Source organism: Amia ocellicauda, chromosome 8 (genome assembly GCF_036373705.1).
Source record: "Amia ocellicauda isolate fAmiCal2 chromosome 8, fAmiCal2.hap1, whole genome shotgun sequence".
NCBI classification, from domain to species: Eukaryota; Metazoa; Chordata; class Actinopteri; order Amiiformes; family Amiidae; genus Amia; species Amia ocellicauda.
The window spans coordinates 25,497,845-25,518,658 of NC_089857.1; the positions used below are offsets into that span (position 1 = coordinate 25,497,845).

The 20,814-nt window shown below is 38.1% G+C and overlaps 1 protein-coding gene across 4 annotated transcripts in view; it reads right to left on the reverse strand.

The window, feature by feature from the left end:
• Nucleotides 1–20,560, reverse strand: part of nedd4l (NEDD4 like E3 ubiquitin protein ligase) — a 123,714-nt gene extending 103,154 nt beyond the window's left edge. For all 4 annotated transcript variants that reach the window (XM_066710807.1, XM_066710806.1, XM_066710805.1 and 1 more), the window contains exon 1: nucleotides 20,249–20,560. In XM_066710807.1, coding sequence (XP_066566904.1) covers nucleotides 20,249–20,293 — 45 coding nt within the window. In that variant the 5' untranslated portion in view covers nucleotides 20,294–20,560. The remainder of the gene's footprint in view (nucleotides 1–20,248) is intronic.
• Nucleotides 20,561–20,814: the final 254 nt, after the last annotated feature.

Below are 20,814 nucleotides of genomic sequence, written 5' to 3' on the forward strand. Positions count from 1 at the left end.
CACACACAAAATTTGCCATTGCCAGCAAGGCAAAATATATTTGCAGTTAAAAACAACTTATCTTATCTTTAATAAAAAATTAAAATACAAAACATCTCTCAGGGAATTTGAATAGCCTCCTTAGCCTGAAAATGTATATTACAGATCAGAAGCCTTTTGTGGCATGTTTTGTAAAAAATGTACGTTATGACCTTGTTTTAATCTTAGTTAAGAATTCACAGAATACCAAGATTCTCTGGTTACAGGGTTTTTACACAGACTCGGAGCTTTTTCTGTAGCACCACAGGGATTCTTCCTGCCTTTTACATTCATTTGTGTGGCCTAAATATTGCATTGCATTACTTGCACAAAGTTGGGTACATTTTAATTTTTTTCTTTATGATAATGAACTTGCAATTATTTATATTAAAATACTGCCATCAGTTAAGCCACTTTAAATTACAATGGGCCAAAGTATATTAGAACAAAACATAACCACATTGGATGAGGAGGCTGGGAACTCATTACAAACTGAAGGAAATTGTAACACTATTGTAATGCTCTATGGATTTATATGTTAGTATGTACCGTGTGATTTTGAAATGTGTGTACCACATATACAAAATCTGCATTGAAACAAGTAGTTGTTATATTAGTCAGGATACAAAATTGTTTTACCGCTGTTGTGTCAGTACTTGGGATGGAGTGAGCTTTTAGAATTGTTGTCAGATAAACAAAATAGGTTGTGTTGGAAAAAAATGTGGATCTGTCATTGATTCACACATTTTGAGATATAATTTAGTTTTTATAGAATTTAATATTTACTTATTTATTCCAAATACTCATTGCATAATCACAATACTGAATGTTGTCTCTCTAAAACCAACCATACCATGGTATAAAATTAAAAATCCATAATTATTATGATTATTGCTTGCCCCGAGTATGACTTCATACACATTTCTACATGAAATACGAGTGTGTTAATACTTAGCAGGGCTCTAAGCTGACTTTTTTTCTCAGGAGCACTATGCCTCTAAATTGACAAAATTAGATACAGTCCACCTCCAGCTGTGACACAGGCAACTGCCCTCGCCTCCCAAGCCATGTCTCCACACACATCCTCTTTTCTCTCCACTTTTTGTGTTTGTCCGCACAGACGAACACAAACAGCAACAGCGGCTTGTGGTCGTGTTCTTTACACAGTTTTGCACAGATCTGCAGAAATCCAATGATCTGTGCTACACAAACATGACCTGTAAATGTCCACCTCCGCAAATGTGAGTAAAACGCTCGCACTTTAGAGCCCTGTTTAGCCTTAAATACTTAAATAAAAATAATGTGTTCCTGTCCTTGGGTTGTATACAGGGATATATACAGTCAGTGCAAGTTACAGTGTAGTTAAGAATTTGATCAATTTAGCAAAACTGAAGCCCTCACAAACCTGATAGCAGAAACCATGGTGACATTTACATGGAAGTTTCAGGTAAAATGGGGTAGTCTGAATTAAATTTAAAAAACAAATTATTTTTTCTTTGTAAACTAGAATATATTATAATAAAAAGAACACTACCAATCTAGAGAAAATAATTCCTGGTATCATCCCTTTTTTAAAGAACTCAAGCCATGGACAAGGAATAAACGACACATTCTATCTTCCGCAGTACAATAAGTGTTTCCTGCAGTAGGTGGCAGCACTATGAACAAGTACAAGAAGAATGGGAAACCTAAATAAACACCTACAATATATAATATATGATAAATACTTTCAAAAGGCAAGTAAACCCTGCCTTATGAAGAACTCAAAGAGATCTAAAAAGACCAATGGCTACAAATAGAAAATTGTTGTTGACAATGTAAATATACTTATTACACTTATTAAGCTATTCTCATACTACACCATCTAATCCCGTGTTGAGTGGACCCAGGGCAGCATCAGAGCGACACACCCATGAGTTCAGCCCTGCTTGCATTCACATTGGCCCTGCGCTACACAGGTTAAGATTCACATTAACGTATTTCAACCCTGGTCTCTAGCAGGGGTGAGTTCACCCTGGTCTCAGAGTTTTATCTCGGTTTGAAAATGACAATGTGAAAGCGCTTGATTTTCGACCCGGCGTTGCCCCGTGTTCAACTGTCTAGTGTTAAAGCAGCTTTAGTCTCACATCTGAAAAATAATTTGTAGCTCCGAACACAAACAAATACTTTTTTCAAGTTGGGAATTTATTCAAAAACAATTTACTAATCACTGTATTAGGTGGTCTTACAAATCAATTACTACTCACTATAATTTAAGAAAATAAAACATTTCACAATAAGAACACATATCCACATACATCCATGATATGACATCTGACACCTGCCTTATCAGCGGAGAGTCCCAAGGCTTTCAGTGTGTCTTTGGATTGGCTTGATATTCGTAGAGTCACGGTCGGTGATTGGGTAAAAAACAATATAAGAGCCATAGTAATGTCCTTTCCATTGGTCAATACCTTCCCAATGTTCTGCAGTTGCGCAGTGGTATGCAGCAGCCAGGAAAGACGATGTAAACAAACCACACAGTTGTTTTCAGATGAATCTCAGCTACGCACCTAAAAAGCTGCATTTCTCTATCATGTATAAATTAATACATGCCCTAATTTTGAGTGGATCCACCCAATTTAAGTTTGGAGGTGTAAAATAACAATTTGTCACTTAAAAAAAAAAAAGTAACAAACATGTGCTTTCAGTTTTGCTGTTTGTGGATGCTCCGTACCAAGAACTTTAAGTACAAGATATCTTAAATGATCATATTATCAAAAGATCGAAGCACAAAAAGGCATCCTCTCATCATAAAAATACTAAATAATTGTACAAAGCTAAAATAGCCTACAATCATAAAAATCAGATGACTGTGATTGGGAAAAAATCCCAAATGTATTTTCTTGTTTAATGGGCTACAAGGACAGCCAAACTTAGAATGACACTTATTCTCATATCACTTACTAATGGACGACCGTAATCACACATCTCAATCAGTGTATTTGACAGAAAAAGCTTTATCTACAGAAGTCTTATATATTGTTCAATGTTGAAAAATCAGAAGTAGCCCCCCGTAGTTGTTTAACTGTCTGCAGGTGATACTCTTGCATTGAGGTCCGTTCAGAGACAGTTGCTATGCCAATGTGTAGACGCTATAGCTGTGATCAACCTGACTTACACCCAGTTTGTGGCGAGACAGTGGACTGTTTAAGTTTCTATTGCATTTGCAGGGTATTAATTAAGCACGGCTTTATATTGAAAAAATATATATTTAGTCACCGCACAAAAATAAATATAAAACATGTAAATTTATTGAAAGATAACAGTATAATAGACAAATAAGTCATATAAATCCTATTAAAAAAAATAATAAAATCCCACGCCACCGATACTATCGGATATTGATGGATGTTTTATACATTTTTTAATATCACCCAACCCTATTACATGAACAAAATTCATGGTGTTCTTAACGTTTAAAGATCATGGTAATATAAAGTGTTTTTATATCCTATATTTATCGTGATTTTCCTTGAAATTGGAATGGCTGAATTACAACAGTTGGGCTGACAACCTTTGAAAAGTTCCCACTTCCTCAATAATTACATTTGAATATGGAATAAAAACATGCATTTACAGCAGCTCTCTTTTAAATGTATTAATCACTGTGCTTGAAGTGCACTCTGTTGCAGTTACTAAAAAGAAAATTACTACGACACAGCTTGGACAGCAACTCAGCCCATAAAGAATACACCGAGCCCATCTGGTGACTTCAGCTCACAGGCTGTATTTAAACTTATTACTTTTTTAGTAAATCTGATTAATAAGATGTTTATTAACTTCATTAACTTATTACACTTGCAGGTCATTTCAGCCACACCACTTTGTTCTAGAATAGTGCTGGCACAAATACATTATTTTTTTGTTTTCTCCAGATATTATATGCATAAACTGAATTTGACCATACATAAATTAAAAGCTCTTGATAAGTTACGAAAAAGGAAGAATATGCCATTAATTTGTATAACCAAGTTCACACTTCATAGGCTTTTATTTTAAAATGCATGTAATTTACCAGTCCAATGAAGTTATGAATAATGCAATAAACACAGTCAGTTCATGCATGTTTTGATGTCATTATTATTATTATTATTATTAATAATAATAATAATAATAATAATAATAATAATAATATTAGTCATTTAGCTGGACCACTACTCCACAGTGCTGTGCTGATGTGTGATGTGTGATGTGCTGATACCTTATGATAATCCACAATTATAAATGCATGGGACATCTACTGTAACCTCAACCATTTAAGGCATCTATTATTTTAACAAGGAGGCTAAAATGTGTGCCTGTGGTGCATCACAGTTCATTCAGGTTCATCATTATTATTATTATTATTATTATTATTATTATTGTTTTTAAAAGTGTCAATAAGTGGCAGACCATTTTCAATATCCAGAATACATTAACATTACATCTTATGGGATGGGATTTCTTCCCACAAAACCACTGATACCAACTAAAAGTTGTTTTATCAACAATTGCTTCCTGTATGCATTTCAAAAGTGTTAAAATAAATCATACCATGATACCATGGCTACTGTGATTTCTATGTTTCAGTCTCCAATTAGTTTCAGTCAACTGATAAAACTTAAAAAAGTCTGCAGGCAGTGAAATCAGAATTTGAATCAGAGCTTTTTAAAAAGTAAGCCGCTATCTTAACCTCAATGTCACTATGATGTCACAGGTCAGAGTTCACCTGATCCTCCTTTGCATACTAAACTTTCTAACTGAAAAATTGGCATTCAATGTAAGTGCTTCTTTAAACCAGAATATGAGGATTTTTTATTGTGGTCTTAAAGAGCAAACAAAATGGTTTGTGTACTCCTTTGACTTACACTATCATCTTACACAGCTCCATCAGCATGTACAACTGACACTTAAATACAAATAATTTTAATTTTAACTATAAAATGTGTTGCTAGGCTATTGGATGGCAAGTAAAAACAGTGTTGATACAATTAAGGAAGTGTATATATGAATGATCAGAAGTCATATAAGCTTCCTCATCATGTGCAATAGTTTTGCAACAATATGCTAGACAATCCTATGTGAATTGACCTATACAGTCTACAATTAATTAACATTAACTTGCTGGATATTTTTAGTATGAAAATACAAAGAGGGTGTCGTAAAACAAGCGTTGGTCCTGAATAGAAGCAGTTTTATGGAAAAGGATTGAATGTCTTAAAGAGATCAATGCACTGGTTAGATTTCCCCTTTATCTTCTTTAAGCGTTTTGCTTCAGCCTTTTATAAGATAAATAATTTCTGATTGTACTTTGGCCCAGGTTAGGCTTTAGATTTCTAGTGCTTTCTTATTGTTACAGTGTAAAGACAAGCCATGAACCTAATAAGACTTCAAATATTACTGCAGCGTAGGTTTCTGGTCCTTTACTGAAGAGGATCTTATACGCTGCCACAGCAGTGGGAGTACTGAAGCCGTCTGTTGTGTTTAATTTACTTCATCTGCAACAAAGGCTGTTTTATGTCCCCTTCTGGAACAAGAATACAAACTGTCACACACAAATTGGTGACTCTATTCAGCAAACGCAAAGACACTGTGCTGGATTTATATTCACTTCAAACAGTCAACATTCTCACTGTAAGCCCACTTCTGCCATAATTATCCAGTTTCTAATATCCTTTGGTATATATTTAAGATTAATCTTAAAAGGCTTAAAACATATAAGAAATTAAGGGTAACATACAGGAGACCTTTTTGCAGCATGAACTCTTCATTTAAAAATAAATAGTTAAAGCAATAATACAGGGAAAAAAGTATTTGATCCCCTGCTGATTTTGTATGTTTGCCCACTGACAAAGAAATGATCAGTCTATAATTTTAATGGTAGGTGTATTTTAACAGTGAGAGACAGAATAACAAAAAAAATCCAGAAAAACACATTTCAAAAAAGTTATAAATTGATTTGCATGTTAATGAGGGAAATAAGTATTTGACCCTTTCAACTTAGTACTTGGTGGCAAAACCCTTGTTGGCAATCAGAGGTCAGACGTTTCTTGTAGTTGGCCACCAGGTTTGCACACATCTCAGGAGGGATTTTGTCCCACTCCTCTTTGCAGATCCTCTCCAAGTCATTAAGGTTTCGAGGCTGACGTTTGGCAACTCGAACCTTCAGCTCCCTCCACAGATTTTCTATGGGATTAAGGTCTGGAGACTGGCTAGGCCACTTCCTCTTGAGCCACTTCTTTGTTGCCTTGGCTGTGTGTTTTGGATCATTGTCATGCTGGAATACCCATCCACGACCCATTTTCAATGCCCTGGCTGAGGGAAGGAGGTTCTCACCCAAGATTTGATGGTATATGGCCCTGTCCATCGTCCCTTTGATGCGGTGCAGTTGTCCACAACACTTTCACCCAGTTCTCCTCTGAATCATTCAGATGTTCATTGGCAAACTACAGACGGGCCTGTACATGTGCTTTCTTGAGCAGGGGGACCTTGCAGGCGCTGCAGGATTTCAGTCCTTCATGGCGTAGTGCATTACCAATTGTTTTCTTGGTGACTATAGTCCCAGCTGCCTTGAGATCATTAACAAGATCCTCCCGTGTAGTTCTGGGCTGATTCCTCACCATTCTCATGATCATTGAAACTCCACAAGGTGAGATCTTGCATGGAGCCCCAGACTGAGGGAGACTGACAGTTATTTTGTGTTTCTTCCATTTGCGAATAATCGCACCAACTGTTGTCACCTTCTCACCAACCTGCTTGGCGATGGTCTTGTAGCCCATTCCAGCCTTGTGTAGGTCTACAATCTTGTCCCTGACATCCTTGGACAGCTCTTTGGTCTTGGCCATGGTGGAGAGTTTGGAATCTGATTGATTGATTGCTTCTGTGGACAGGTGTCTTTTATACAGGTAACGATCTGAGATTAGGAGCACTCCCTTTAAGAGAGTGCTCCTAATCTCAGCTCGTTACCTGTATAAAAGACATCTGGGAGCCAGAAATCTTGTTGATTGATAGGGGATCAAATACCTATTTCCCTCATTAACATGCAAATCAATTTATAACTTTTTTGAAATGTGTTTTTCTGGATTTTTTTGTTGTTATTCTGTCTCTCACTGTTAAAATACACCTACCATTAAAATTATAGACTGATAATTTCTTTGTCAGTGGGCAAACGTACAAAATCAGCAGGGGATCAAATACTTTTTTCCCCTCACTGTATAAACAAACTATGAGGAACAATAATACAATTTATTTAAGATTTAATTAGCAAAATATACCAGACAATGGCAGGATTTCCCTATACAAAAGGAGTGTGACAAACTTTTTATGCTTTTATTGGTGATGAGAGTTCTGCACCCATATTTACATACGTTTACTTTCAAGAGAGAAAACTGCCTTCCATGTGCAAAAGATTTAATTGATAAAATATGGGAGGGTTTCTTTAAATATATCAGAACTAGCTGAAGCTAGTGGTGCACAATAAATTATGTTCAAATAATGAAAATGCTTAAATCAGATGTTCCACTGGCAGAGATGAAAGAACTGGATGCAGAGGTCTGGCAGTTACACAAGTATGGAATGGAGTATGGAATTAATGCCATAAGACTAAACTAAAGAGCAGAACCTCCAAGGTAGTTTTCTCAGAAATACTGCGGGTACCACATGTATGGCCAAGGAGACAGGGAGAAATTATTGCAGGTGATACTCGTGGTTGAAATCTTGGTGTAGGGAAGAGGGATTTATATTTGTGGAACATAGGTCTTTCTTAGATGGGACCTGTACAAACTGGATTGTCTACATCTAATCAGAGGGGGGGCTAATACATTGGGAGAGCGTATGTGCAGAGTAATTGAGAATCTTTTAAACTAGGGACCAGGGGGGCAGGGAGCTCTGACAATGGGAGATGTTCCACAAACGAAAGAAAACCAAGGGAAACTACTAGTAGGAAAGTCCTGAAATGTTTGTACCTCAATGCCAGGAGTATAAGGAACAAGATGTTAGAGCTAGAAGCTACAGTGCTGGAGTGTGACTATGATGTTGTAGGAGTGACAGAAACATGGCTTACAGAAAATGATGGGGGTGAATACAGGTTGAAAGGATACACAGTTTAGGAGAGACAGGCAAAACCAAAGAGGGGGTGGGGTAGCATTATATGTGATAAATGACATTGAGGCAGAAGAACTCTTTGTGGGTTAAACTTTTGAACAAAAGGACGGGAGGATTAGTGGTAGGAGTGTGCAGACCACCCAACTCAGATATTCAGAAAGATGTTGCATTGTACAGTGTAATCAGGACAAGCATGTAGCAAGGATGTGGCTGTTAAAATGGGGGATTTCAATTTCCCAAACATAGACTGGGAAAGCCCAGTTGGGACTACAGAAGCAGAAACAGAAATGGTTGAGATGGTAAATGACTGACTACATTATGTCGGAAGATATAATCTCAAGTGCCGTGTGGAATCAGAAAGAAATTAGTTTTATTAGCAGCATGGAGTGAAATCCACGTACAGAAACAATGACTGCTTACAGTTAATATCCGAATGTATTAAAAACTTGCCGAACACAGATTTCACTGGTGCAGTGCCGTGACTAGTTAAAAATTAACTGAAGGATAATAAATCGGAGTGGTAGCAGCCGATTTTATTAATATTTTATGTAGAACTGGACAATGTTTCAGGCTGTCCTATGGATGGTTTGCAGGTCTGTTGTATAACAGCCCTGTAGAGACAATCAGTATAAAGCGAACACGAATTAGTTAACGTGTGTCCATTTACAAGTTAAATGAATGAATAAATAAAACATGAAGGACTGGTTTCATAAATGCGTCCATAAGTCCATAAACGCCTTGACTGAAACGTGCGCACTTTAGTTAAATTATAGCCTGCTGTTACTGTATGATTAAACATCGTGAAATGTTCGTGTATTTTGTTTCAACTGTAACTTGCCCTGGTTAACAACTTCTGATAAGTAAATTAAAAAATAATACGGCAAAAAATGTAATTTGCAGTTACAAATCTGTAGTAAGAGTAATAATTTAAGGGAGTCAAGTTGTGCCATTTAAAATCCATATCTACTAGCACATATCTTGATGATGATTACAATAGTAACAATAACAATAATAATAAATAGCAAATGTAGTGTATGCTTGTCTGAATATAATGCTGTCTATACACGTTTAGCTCTTCCTAATATCTCTTAACAGAAATGTGTATTTATTACATTATCTTCAATCATGTAAAGCATAAAGAATAACAGACACAAAAGTCTTTCCACATCAGGCTCTATCGCTCGTAGTATTTTCGGTCTTTATAGGCTGCAAACTAAAATATTCCAAATGACACTTATGCCCCGTTTCCACTGGCTCCGGACGCTTAAACGGGTGTTTCCACTGGCTAAGCATCTGGACGCATCCGTGTTTAGTGGCCGGTTAACTTGCTGGTGCTGGACGTGTCCGTAAGCGTCCGTCCCGCCCACTGAGGACATGATTCGCTTTCAAATTGGAGGTGTGTGCTTGACTTGAGACACAGGGAGGAGATCCGATACATTGCATCGGAAGATATAATCTCAAGTGCCGTGTGAGATCACAAATAAATTACAAGTTTATTAGCAGCATGGAGTGAAATCCATGTACAGAAACAATGACTGCTTACAGTTAATATCCGAGTGTATTAAAAACTTGAATTTCACAGGACCGGTGCAGTGCCATGACTAGTTAAAAATAAACTGAAGGATAATAAATCGGATCGTAGCTGCCGATGTTATTAATATTGTATGAACAGCTGGCCGGTGTTTCAGGCTGTGTTTTGTGAATGGTGTGCAGTACATTCCACAGAGACAGTCAGTGTGAAGGTGATCACGATTTAGTTAACGTGTGCCCATTTACAAGTTAAATTAATGAATAAATAAATACAACAGATCTGGGTTTCCTCTAAAACATTAAGGACTGGTTTAATAAATGCGTCCATAAATGCCATGACTGAGACGTGCACACGTTAGTTAAATTATAACCTGCTATATTGTATCTGGATGATTAATCATGAAACGCGTGTATTTTGTTTCAACTGTAACTTGCACTGGTTAAGGACGTCTGATAAGTACATTATAAATAATACGGCAAAAAGTATTGTTTGCAGAAACAAATCTGTAGGAAGAGTAATAAATTAAGGGAGTCATGCTGTGCCGTTTAAAATACATATATACTAGCTCAAATGACGATAATAATAACAATACATATTCACTATTTAGTATTATTGTTGATCATGGAAACATATTATGGGGACGTGCTTGTCTGAATATAATGTTGTCTATACATGTTTAGCTCTTCCTAATATCTCTGAACAGACACGTGTATTTACTACGCTGTTAAAGCACAAAGAATAAAATAGACACACAAGTCCTTTGCACGTCAGGCTGTATCGCTCGTAGCGTTTCCCGTCTCTGTTTTTAAAACTAAACACAAACCAAACCCACAGTCGCTGCTCCTCCCATCAGAGGGACGGACTTCACAGCGGCCTGGTTTTGCAAAAAAAGCTCTGGAGACGGACGCGTCCGGCACGGCATGGCACGGCATGGCACGGCATGGCACGGCACGGACGCTTAAGCCAGTGGAACCGAGGCATTAGAATAGGGGATGTGCCAACTGACTGGAAGATGGCAAATGTCATACCAATCCACAAGAAAGGGGACAAAACTTAGCCAGGAAATTACAGACCAATCAGTCTCACCTGCATCACCTGTAAAATGTTGGAGAAAATTACTAAACAGAAAATAGAGGAGCCTCTTAATGAAAACCATATTCTTGGAGATAGTCAACATGGGTTTAGACAAGGCATATGACATCTTACTAATTTATTAGAATTATTTGAACATGCAACTGCAGCTGTAGATCACGTGAAAGAATATGATAATCTTAGATTATCAAAAAGCTTTGGATAAGGTTCCACACCAAAGACTGATCCTCAAATTGGAAGCTGTATTCATTCAGGGTAATGTAAGTAGATGGATTATGAACTGGTTGATGTATAGGAAACAGAGGGTATCGATAAGAGGAGTTGCTTCTAACTGGAGTGAGGTTGTTAGTGGAGTTCCACAGGGATCAGTACTAGGGCCTTTGCTTTTTCTAATCTATATTAATGATCTGGACTCTGGGATAGTTAGCAAACTTGTCAAATTTGCAGATGATACTAAAATAGGTGGCTCAGCAGATACACTCTCGGCTGCACAGGCTATTCAAAGGGACTTGGATAACATTCAGTTGTGGGCTGACACCTGGAAGATTAAATTCAATGTGGACAAGTGCAAGGTATTACATGCAGGTAACAAAAATGCTATTATAATTACACTGTGGTAGGAATATAACTAGATGAAGTAACGCATGAGAAAGACCTAGGAGTCTATGTGGACTCCTCACTTTCTCCATCCAAACAATGTGGGGAAGAAATAAAAAAGGCAAAACAGAATGTTAGGGTATATTGTCAAAAGTGTAGAATTTAAAACAAGGGAAGTAATGTTAAGACTGTACAATGCACTAGTTAGAGCTCATCTGGATACTGTGTACAGTTCTGGGCTGCACACTTCAAGAAAGGTATTGCTGCTCTAGAGGCAGTTCAGAGGAGAGCAACCAGACTTATTCCCGGTCTGAAGGGAATGTCCTACTCGGAGAGACTGAGGGAACTGAACCTTTTCACCCAGGAACAGAGGAGACTACATGTGGAATTGATTCAAGTCTTCAAAATCATGAAAGGCATCGACCACATCAAACCATTGGAGCTTCTCCAGATCAGCAGGGACACATGCACCCGAGAACACAAATGGAAATTGGGCTTCAAGGCATTCAAGATGGAAAACAGGAGACACTTCTTCACACAGAGAGGCGTCACAATCTGGAACAAACTCTCCAGCAATGTGGTTGAAGCTGAAAATTTGGGAACATTTAAAAACAGACTGGATAGTATCCTTGGATCACTTAGTTATTAATGGACACCAAACAAGCATGATGGGTCGAATGGCTTCCTCTCGTTTGTAAACTTTATGTTCTTCTATGATAGAAGCACAAGAGTAAACTCAAAGCCTCCTGTTGGACACAGCAGCAGCCCTCAGCACAGCTAGTATAGCTAGGGCGGGGCCACAGGCCTGCTGACAAAGGAACTATGTACAATGGCGGGGTACAGGTGTAAAAAGCACATGCACTTCCGCCTACAGAATGAACTACATGCAAGTCACAGTCCGGTAGGGAGGGAAAACTGTTCTGCATTGCTTTTCCAAACACGCTCAACAGGGGCAGACAGGGATAGAAAAGCCAGGAGCCAACAAAGCTACTGAGACTCCTGTAAGCTACTGTGACTCAACTGAAGCCAACAACAGATTCCCAGGGGTAATGAATAGGCAGCCCGTGGGCCAAATCCGGACCGCCAGACGTTTTTGACTGGACCGCGAGAATACATTTAATTACATTTAAAAATATATATATATGATAAAAAGTTAATGATAAGGAGGTTTGTTGCACTCAGTGCTTGTTATTGTGTGGAACCTAGTCACAGCAATTCCTGGCTATTAGCCAATACGATGTGATGTATTAATATGGATGTCCTATATAGAGCCCGTGTTCAGTTAGTCTGTGAGTTGATTGTGCGCAGGTTCCCTGTTGGGCATCTCTGTACACACTCTGGACTGAGCAAGAGTGGCACTCTGTACTCGTCAAAAACACAAAACAGAAACAGGTATTCAGTTTTCCTGATTTCTATAAATATGCATCTATAATGTACATCGTTTGTGGTCTGGACAGATGTCAACCTCGCGTCTAAAATATAAAAGTGCACACACACGACCGGGGGGGCACGGTGCCCCAGCTTGTGTTCATCTAGAAACTCCTACGTCAGGGGTGGAAACAAATTATTTCCAATGCAGACGCATATTTCTAGCAGCACACACATCGAGAGTTGTGCATCCTCACCCGTTTCAATTACAGAGACCCACCGAAACAGATCTGTCATTGAGAACCAACAGAAACTGTGTCTAATTTGCATATATAATGTTGGTTGATATGTGTTTTTTGCTGGTGATATGTGGTTGTTAAGCAAAGATATGTTGGAATCCAAATCTGCCTGATTGCATGGAGATTTTGAGCTATGTTTTTTGACTTCGAAATGACTCAGAATCACGCATTTCAGGTCTCCAATTGTCAAAATCTTATGGGGGAGGACCCCCAGACCCCCCGCCCTGAATTACTCAATACACCCTGCCCTCATTTTTCAACAAAAATTTTGTGTAGTGCACAGTGGGACAAAGATGAATGGGAAAAACATGAATCTAATAAGACACAAACTGCTTGAAATTTCTATTATGTTTATCTATATGAATACAATAATCTTTAACAGATTAAAATTGCAACAGTTTTAATACTAATATATACACAAGTATTTAAACATTTTATTTTTGTACTTGTCATTTTGTACAAATGAATGTACTAAATATAAGCAATGGGGTATATTACTAATTCACAGAATTGTGTGTGTGTTGGAAAGGGTCATTTGAAGTTGTGACACCCCCCCCCATGTCTGGACCTTGACTATACCTTAACCAAGAAATTTGGACCCTGACACAAAATAATTGTCTACCCCTGTCGTAGAGGGAGCTCTCGCCGACTGAATAGTAGCCACTACAATGTCTGCCAAGACCACAAGCCATAAGGCGATTCCGCTCAGGGGCCAGGCCCAGAGCTGGTGCTGGGATGCCACAGTGTGCACTGCATCTGAGACAGCAAGTCCGTCCCCAGAGGAAGCTGCGAAGTTTCTCCAACCAAGAGGGAGACCAGGTCCGCAAACCACAGTCTGTGGGCCCAACAAGACGCTACCAGCAGAACTGTCACTTGTTCCTGCCTGATCTTCTCCAGAACCACTGGGAGAAGAGGGAACGGTGGGAATGCATAGAGGAGACAGCGTGGCCACGTGTGGGCTGATCTCGAACGGAGAACCATAGGGGACAATGTATGGACTCCGCTGAAGCGAAGAGGTCCACCTCTGCCTTGCCGTAGCAGCTCCAAAGCTGTTGAATCACCAGCGGGTGTACCGGGCTGTGCTGTTCGGAATCCGGAGGGCTGGCGGTAGAAAAACCACCAGCCAAAACAGGGCTTAACACACCAGAACCACTACACGGATGAGTGAGTGAAGCAGAGCTCAATCCAGTGAACTGGAAGAGCGAGACCTCCTACAGCCGTAGCTGTGGGCTGTAATGTGGGTGCAAGCCAGGTGAAGGAGCCCCTCTCACGGGCAAGGTCTCTTATGACAGACCGAGGCTTAAGCCGGGCGCCCGGCCTCGGCTATTATTGCCACCGTGTGCACTCTCGCTGTGGAGGAAAAAGTCCTGTGGACAAAAACCAACACAGCAAACTAGCCTGAATAATAATAATATTAATTTTAAATTTCTGGTTTGGACAAACACCGAAGGCTCTCTTACGAGTCTTGACAAAACAAGGCAAAGGGCAAAAAGAGGAAGTCTTTGTGCAGATGTCACCTTTTATACAAACAGGAAGTGGAAGGATCCCGTTTTAGTGACGGGCACAAGGGCCAGTGGCAGCTTTGACAGACAAATGTCTTGGATACGTTCCAGCGATGATATCCCATCAGTCAAGTACAATAAGCAATTAGGAATACAGAATACCTCTGGGGTATTCCATTACATTATAATAAAGATTCCTCATCAATACCACTTGAAGTATTTTGTCTCCAGTAGTCTAATGTAAATGAATGAGATAAATCAACAGTATGAGATTTTTTTTAATCACGTAAGCCCTACATTAAAACTATAGGAGGAGAAGTTATCACACAGGTGGGAAGAAAGATCACTATTAAAGTACTTATTATTTACATACATCTTAAAATATATATTACAGTATGAAAACATTTCAAGATGTTTGCACTATGACTTCCATATTTACTTGAAGCCTGAGTTTAAAGCATTACACTTACACATGAGTAATATGTAAATATAAGGCTAAGTAAATATACAGTATTCTTTTTGGCTCCTTTAATGTCAAATCCAGTTTTAATTGTATCCCCAGTCCACTAACAATACAAAAAATTAAAATAAACAGTTAGTGAAGTGAAGATTTACCATCCACACCAGTAAATTAAAACATTTCTGAAAAAGGGTAAGTAGGCTATATAAGATTGCCAGAAAGCCAAGTAGCTCTGAGCCGAAAAATATATGCTTTGTGGCTTAGATTTCAAAGATACAAGTATATCTGCAAAGGGCACACATGTTCAAGAAAGTTCCGCTGTAGCTGTAGTTTATGTAATTACAACAAATGTAAATTATTTGTACATTATCAAACAATATCTTATGATTATTCTTACTGGGGAGTCAAGATGACATGGAGAAGGGCCTTCAAGATTCAGGAAAGTTAAGTTCCTGTAATCCCTAGTCACTACCTGACAAAATAACTATGCTAGAGTTAAATTACTATGAATATTCACTACAATATGCATTCCTATTCTGGAGTATTTAAAGTAGGTCACCCAAAAACTTGAGTTTAATTCTGTGAAGCATTTATTGAAGATATTTATTTGAAATAATAATGAATGAGTGAGATACACTATACCACTGGTGAAATTATCATACTGCATTAGCATTAGAGAATTGGCATGAAGTTAAGTGAAGTTCAAACATGTAATTGTAATGCAGCCTACATTACGCAATAAGCATATGGGTTTATTGTTGTTTCTTTTTTATCCATCCATCTTTGAAACCTCTCATCCTGGTGAGGGTCGCGGGGAAGGTGAATTCGATCCTGGCAGGCATAAATACACCCAGGACAGGACGCCATTCCATCGCTGGGCAACACACACACACACACACAGGGCAATTTAGAGAGACCAATCAACCTAACCCGCATGTCTTTGGACGGTGGGAGGAAACCAGAGTACCGGAAGAACATGCAAACTCCACAGAGACAGGCACCCTGAGCTAGGACTCAAAGCCAGGACCCCGGAGCTGTGAGGCAGCAGTGCTAACCACCACGCCACATCAAGACATGCACTGACTGCATACTTTCATTTATTACACCCACTGTCATTCAGAGTGCCAATTTAGAGGATGTAGGTGTGAGTAATCTGGTATACATTAACAGTCATTTGATACACTATATATAATCTGTACAAGGTATAACCGTGTTAAAAACAATATAAAGATTCTACACATCATAGAAATGTACCATTACATTTTTTTATAGATCGTTCCAACTTATCTTTAGGTTTTTAATTATATATTTGCTTATTGAATCATGACCAATGGATCAAAATCATGAGAATCTGTTTTTGTATGGCCAGGGTAGAGTTAAAAAAAAAAAAAAAGTAGTCTATGGAGATGTACAACTCCAAACATAACCTGTCAATCCAAGGGTAAATGAGATCTACATCTGTTCCTTTTTAGACATTGAGCTCTTTCCCTCCCTCTTTGGCAATGTTATGTCATCTGGTATTCGGGGAACATCTGATCTCAGTTTCAAAAATCATTTACATAAAATAGCATGTTTTAATTAATTAATTAATCACTTTCCCACCCATGTCCGCAAGATCAGCAACTGCCCTTCTCAGGGCACTTCTGGATGTGAATATTGCTGATGATCTCAGAATGCCTGAGGAGACGGGCATATTGGTTTCACCATAAGACCAGCACACATGAGTCAGCTAAGCTCAAATGAATAAATTAACTTTCTAAAAGGAAATATCTAACAATTCCCTTAGACATTTTGCAATGCTAAGTTTGTAGTGATTTTCATGTAAAGATAAAACAATCTCCAAATGTTACAAAAAACAAATTCCTATGACATTCCCAAAGATCTTTGTTATTCTCAAAATATTTATGTAAAATTAGTGTGGTAGGCAGCCTCCAATTCAGACAAAAAAGAATGCCTAGCTTCCATTCAAGGCTGAAAGACAATTAAACCATCCATATTTTAATTTTATAACAGAATTCATAGACCTTAACATATCGTAAACTACTATAATTTCTATTATGTACAAAAACATCCTAAAGTACAATTACCCTAAACCTCCACATACTCATAACCAAGTGTCAGTCTTTCAATGTAGAAACCTAACTGTCTATCACTGATCATATCTGGCAACACTGCTGTGGTATCAGGAACAAAAAATATTTAAATTCTTAAATAAATTACTTAAAGCACACAGTGAAAGTGGTACATTTTGGAAAGGGCTTTACAATTTTTATATTTCAACAGTATACAGATGATGTGGAGTCAGCCTCCTGACCCCTCCTGACCCATCTCAGTGGGGTTCAAGTCAGGCAACTAGCAAAACAGCATTAATTTCCTGTTTTTCTTTATTTCAGTTATTCTGTTTTGGTACAGTAGTGTTAAGATCATTATCATGCTGAAAAACTGTTCCATCACAAACATAATGTTTGTTTGTTTGTTTGTTTGTTTGTAATGTATTAATTTAAATGATATGCAATTAGTTGAACATGAGAGTCATAGCCTGCTGAAGTCATGTGACAGAATGCCCAGGCTATGTAGAGTCATCACAGCTAAAAAAAGGCACTTATAATCATATACAATAAAATGACAGTAACAAATCTAGTACGCTGCATTATTTTTTGAGAGTATTTTTAAATAATCATACAAATAAGCTAAATTATACCATTTGAAGAGCCGTTATTAATGGTTTTATATAAACTGTATTATGTTTTATATTAATAATAATATGCAGACCAAGCAAAGTAAAATATATTATGGTAGCAACAACCATTTTGCAAGTTGTTCAGGGCATACCCTCTAGACATTCCTGTCAATAATAGAAAAGATCAAACTGCAGAGAGAGAGAGGGCCCACAGTTGTTTGTTAAAAGTCTGTGGACTTAATCTTTTCTCCAGATAGGCAGGAACTGTTTTTGATAATGAGTGATTGACAGTTGTTAAATAAGATCCGTGGGATCGGACCTTTCCTAGTATATCAAAGGAAGACACCTGTCTTTGGATCCCACACCTCTTCCGAGGAAGACTACCATGAACATTACAAGGGTCAGAAATCTGACCTCAAGATAACACTCTGGCAAACCCCCAGTGACAGACCCCGGCCACAGACCCACATGTCCTGCAATGTATATAAGGCTGACCACTGAGGTAGAGTGCTTCCATGTCGGGCCCCTTCCAGGCCTGGCATGATAAATAAATAAATACATTTACCATCTATGCATCCAGACTGGGTTCTTCACCATTATTTACCAATTAAGTGGTTATTGTACCGGGAAAATATGCAAAGATGTAGGCTATAATAGGGATTTACTTATTTTAGGATTTTCAGAGAAATCAAATATGAGGATAATCAATGTATGCAAGATTCAGCACAAGAAGCTGAATCCAACAATACTGTCCATGTGCCACCACTCCCTACAAAAAACACTACAAGAATAGAAAGAAGTCTTATGTTGCAGTAGGTTGATCCATGACAGGCATATGAACTGCAGGCTCTTGTACAAAACTGCGAATTACATTTAATTATACTTAATAAATACTGCTTGTGAGCTTGAAGCTTCTTAAAATGTAAATGGTAATCTTATTTTAATTTCTACAGAGAAAAACAAACAAATATATATATATATATATATATACACACACACACACACACACACACACACACGTATATATATACACACACAACGCCAAGATTCCCTGTTAAATCTCCTAACCCACGAAAGGTTGAAAAAAAAGACATAGCCTGGGCAAAGTATGAGATCATGAAATACATCTTTTAAAGTATGTAAACTCTTAATCATTGTTGGGATTATTCAACAGCATTGCTTTAGTGTCTTTTTGCATAAGTGTAAGTAATGCGAATAATTTGTCATATATGTCTGCATTATATAAACAACAGAAATGTGCGCCAGAGTAGGCTCAGACGAAGATTGTCGCTATTTGTTTTTCTATCTCCCAACCCCCATCCAACCACAACAACACAAACTCTTGCTGATATATGGGGGAAAAAAAAAAATCGCACACCGTTGATGTAACAGTATAATGGACGAGTCGTGTATAGGCTCCACAAACCACAGCCTCTAAAAACAGCTCGTTTCCTACCCAGTGGAATGATGACATTCCCTCACAATTCTGAAGATCCATCGATATGCAGTTCAAAATGTGCAAAATCAACCGGATATATTCAACTAATATACCCGAGATCACATCTATTATCCATGCCCCACCTGAACTTCGTACATGCTTGTGTCCCGTTTATCGTATCACACAAACATGTGCATATTAAACCTATTTAACAACAATCGGGGGGTGGGGGGCAGGAACAGCGGGACTATGGAAATGGTTGACACCCCCGTGGGACATCTTCATACTTTACAATACTTAAGCTTGCATGCGTTTTGTTTTGTTTTACGAATAATACACTGCTTTCCTGTTACTAACAATAACTTGGCCAATATAAAAATATGGCGTGGCATACACATACATAAAATAAAAAGTACCAGTCGGTTCAGTTCGGTCAGTAAGATAATAAACTGATCAATTCGGTTAGTAAGAATAAAAAATAACAGTAACAATACAAGTACCAGTGATAACAGCATTGCTGTGCATCCTGTTCATGTTAGTGTCCAGGTTGACACTGTTCCCCCAACCAGTACATAAACAACAACGAGATTTGAGTTTCAGTAGTTGTTTTTGTTTGTCTTAAAATATGGATTTGTTTCAGTGCGATTTTAAACATTTCTGGTTTCTGGTTGACAGGGGGATATTGGGTATACAGCACAAACAAGTCGCTACAGACAGTTGTAATGCATAATGAAAATGAAAAACGTCTTTGTAAGTTGGGAACAGTATGTGCACACACCTTCCGCTTCGTGAGATTTCACAGATTACTAACTATACTGCGCTCCGTATGAGCTGGAAAACTACAGTGAACCCAGACACTGCCCCAGCAAAGAGCAATTTGAAACAAATACACACACAACCACAGTATTTTGTGAATGAAAGGGTAGTTTGCCTTCGGATTCCGTACACAACCGGATGATTATGACGACATGAAGCCTGACCATAGTTATTTTCATATTTTATGCCAACAAAAAAAAAGGAAACACGAATTTATTCTATCCTCAAATGACAACTCATAACACACGACATGAACATATTATATTAAGATGTACCCATCATCATCTTATTAAGCATGGCGTATTTGTATCAAATGTACTTACTTCATCTTCAGAAAGTCCATAAATAGGGTCAAAATTCGTAGCCATATAGTCAAAGGAATTTCACACACCACAACACTAGCCTCTCAAACTGTGTGCTGCCCTGCAATTAACGTTCATGTATTTCACTCTGATATATATATATATATATATATATATACAAATATATATATATATATCCAATCCTATCCTTCTTGCCTACTTCTTTGTAATCCTTTTTTGACAGATTCTCAAATGCAGTTTGGTTTGGTTTTCTTGCACCTCCAGTCACAGTGATCCCACTGCTCCGAATCTCTTTCCCAGTAACATTGTATCAGAATCGCTTCCTCTCAGCCAAACCTGAACTGTGTGTGCCGTGAGTGAGCACTAATTAAACCAATCACAAGGGCTTCTTAACTTCCAAGAACTGAGAGATAACCAATCAAATGAGGGCGAGGGCGGTGAGGGCTATAACAAAGTGTCGGGCACTCAAGGAGCAGCAATTTCCTGAATATTAAATTACAGCACAGAACACAATATTGCTGTTCATTTAGTTGTGTAGCGTCATCTTGTGTACGCAGAAAGAAACG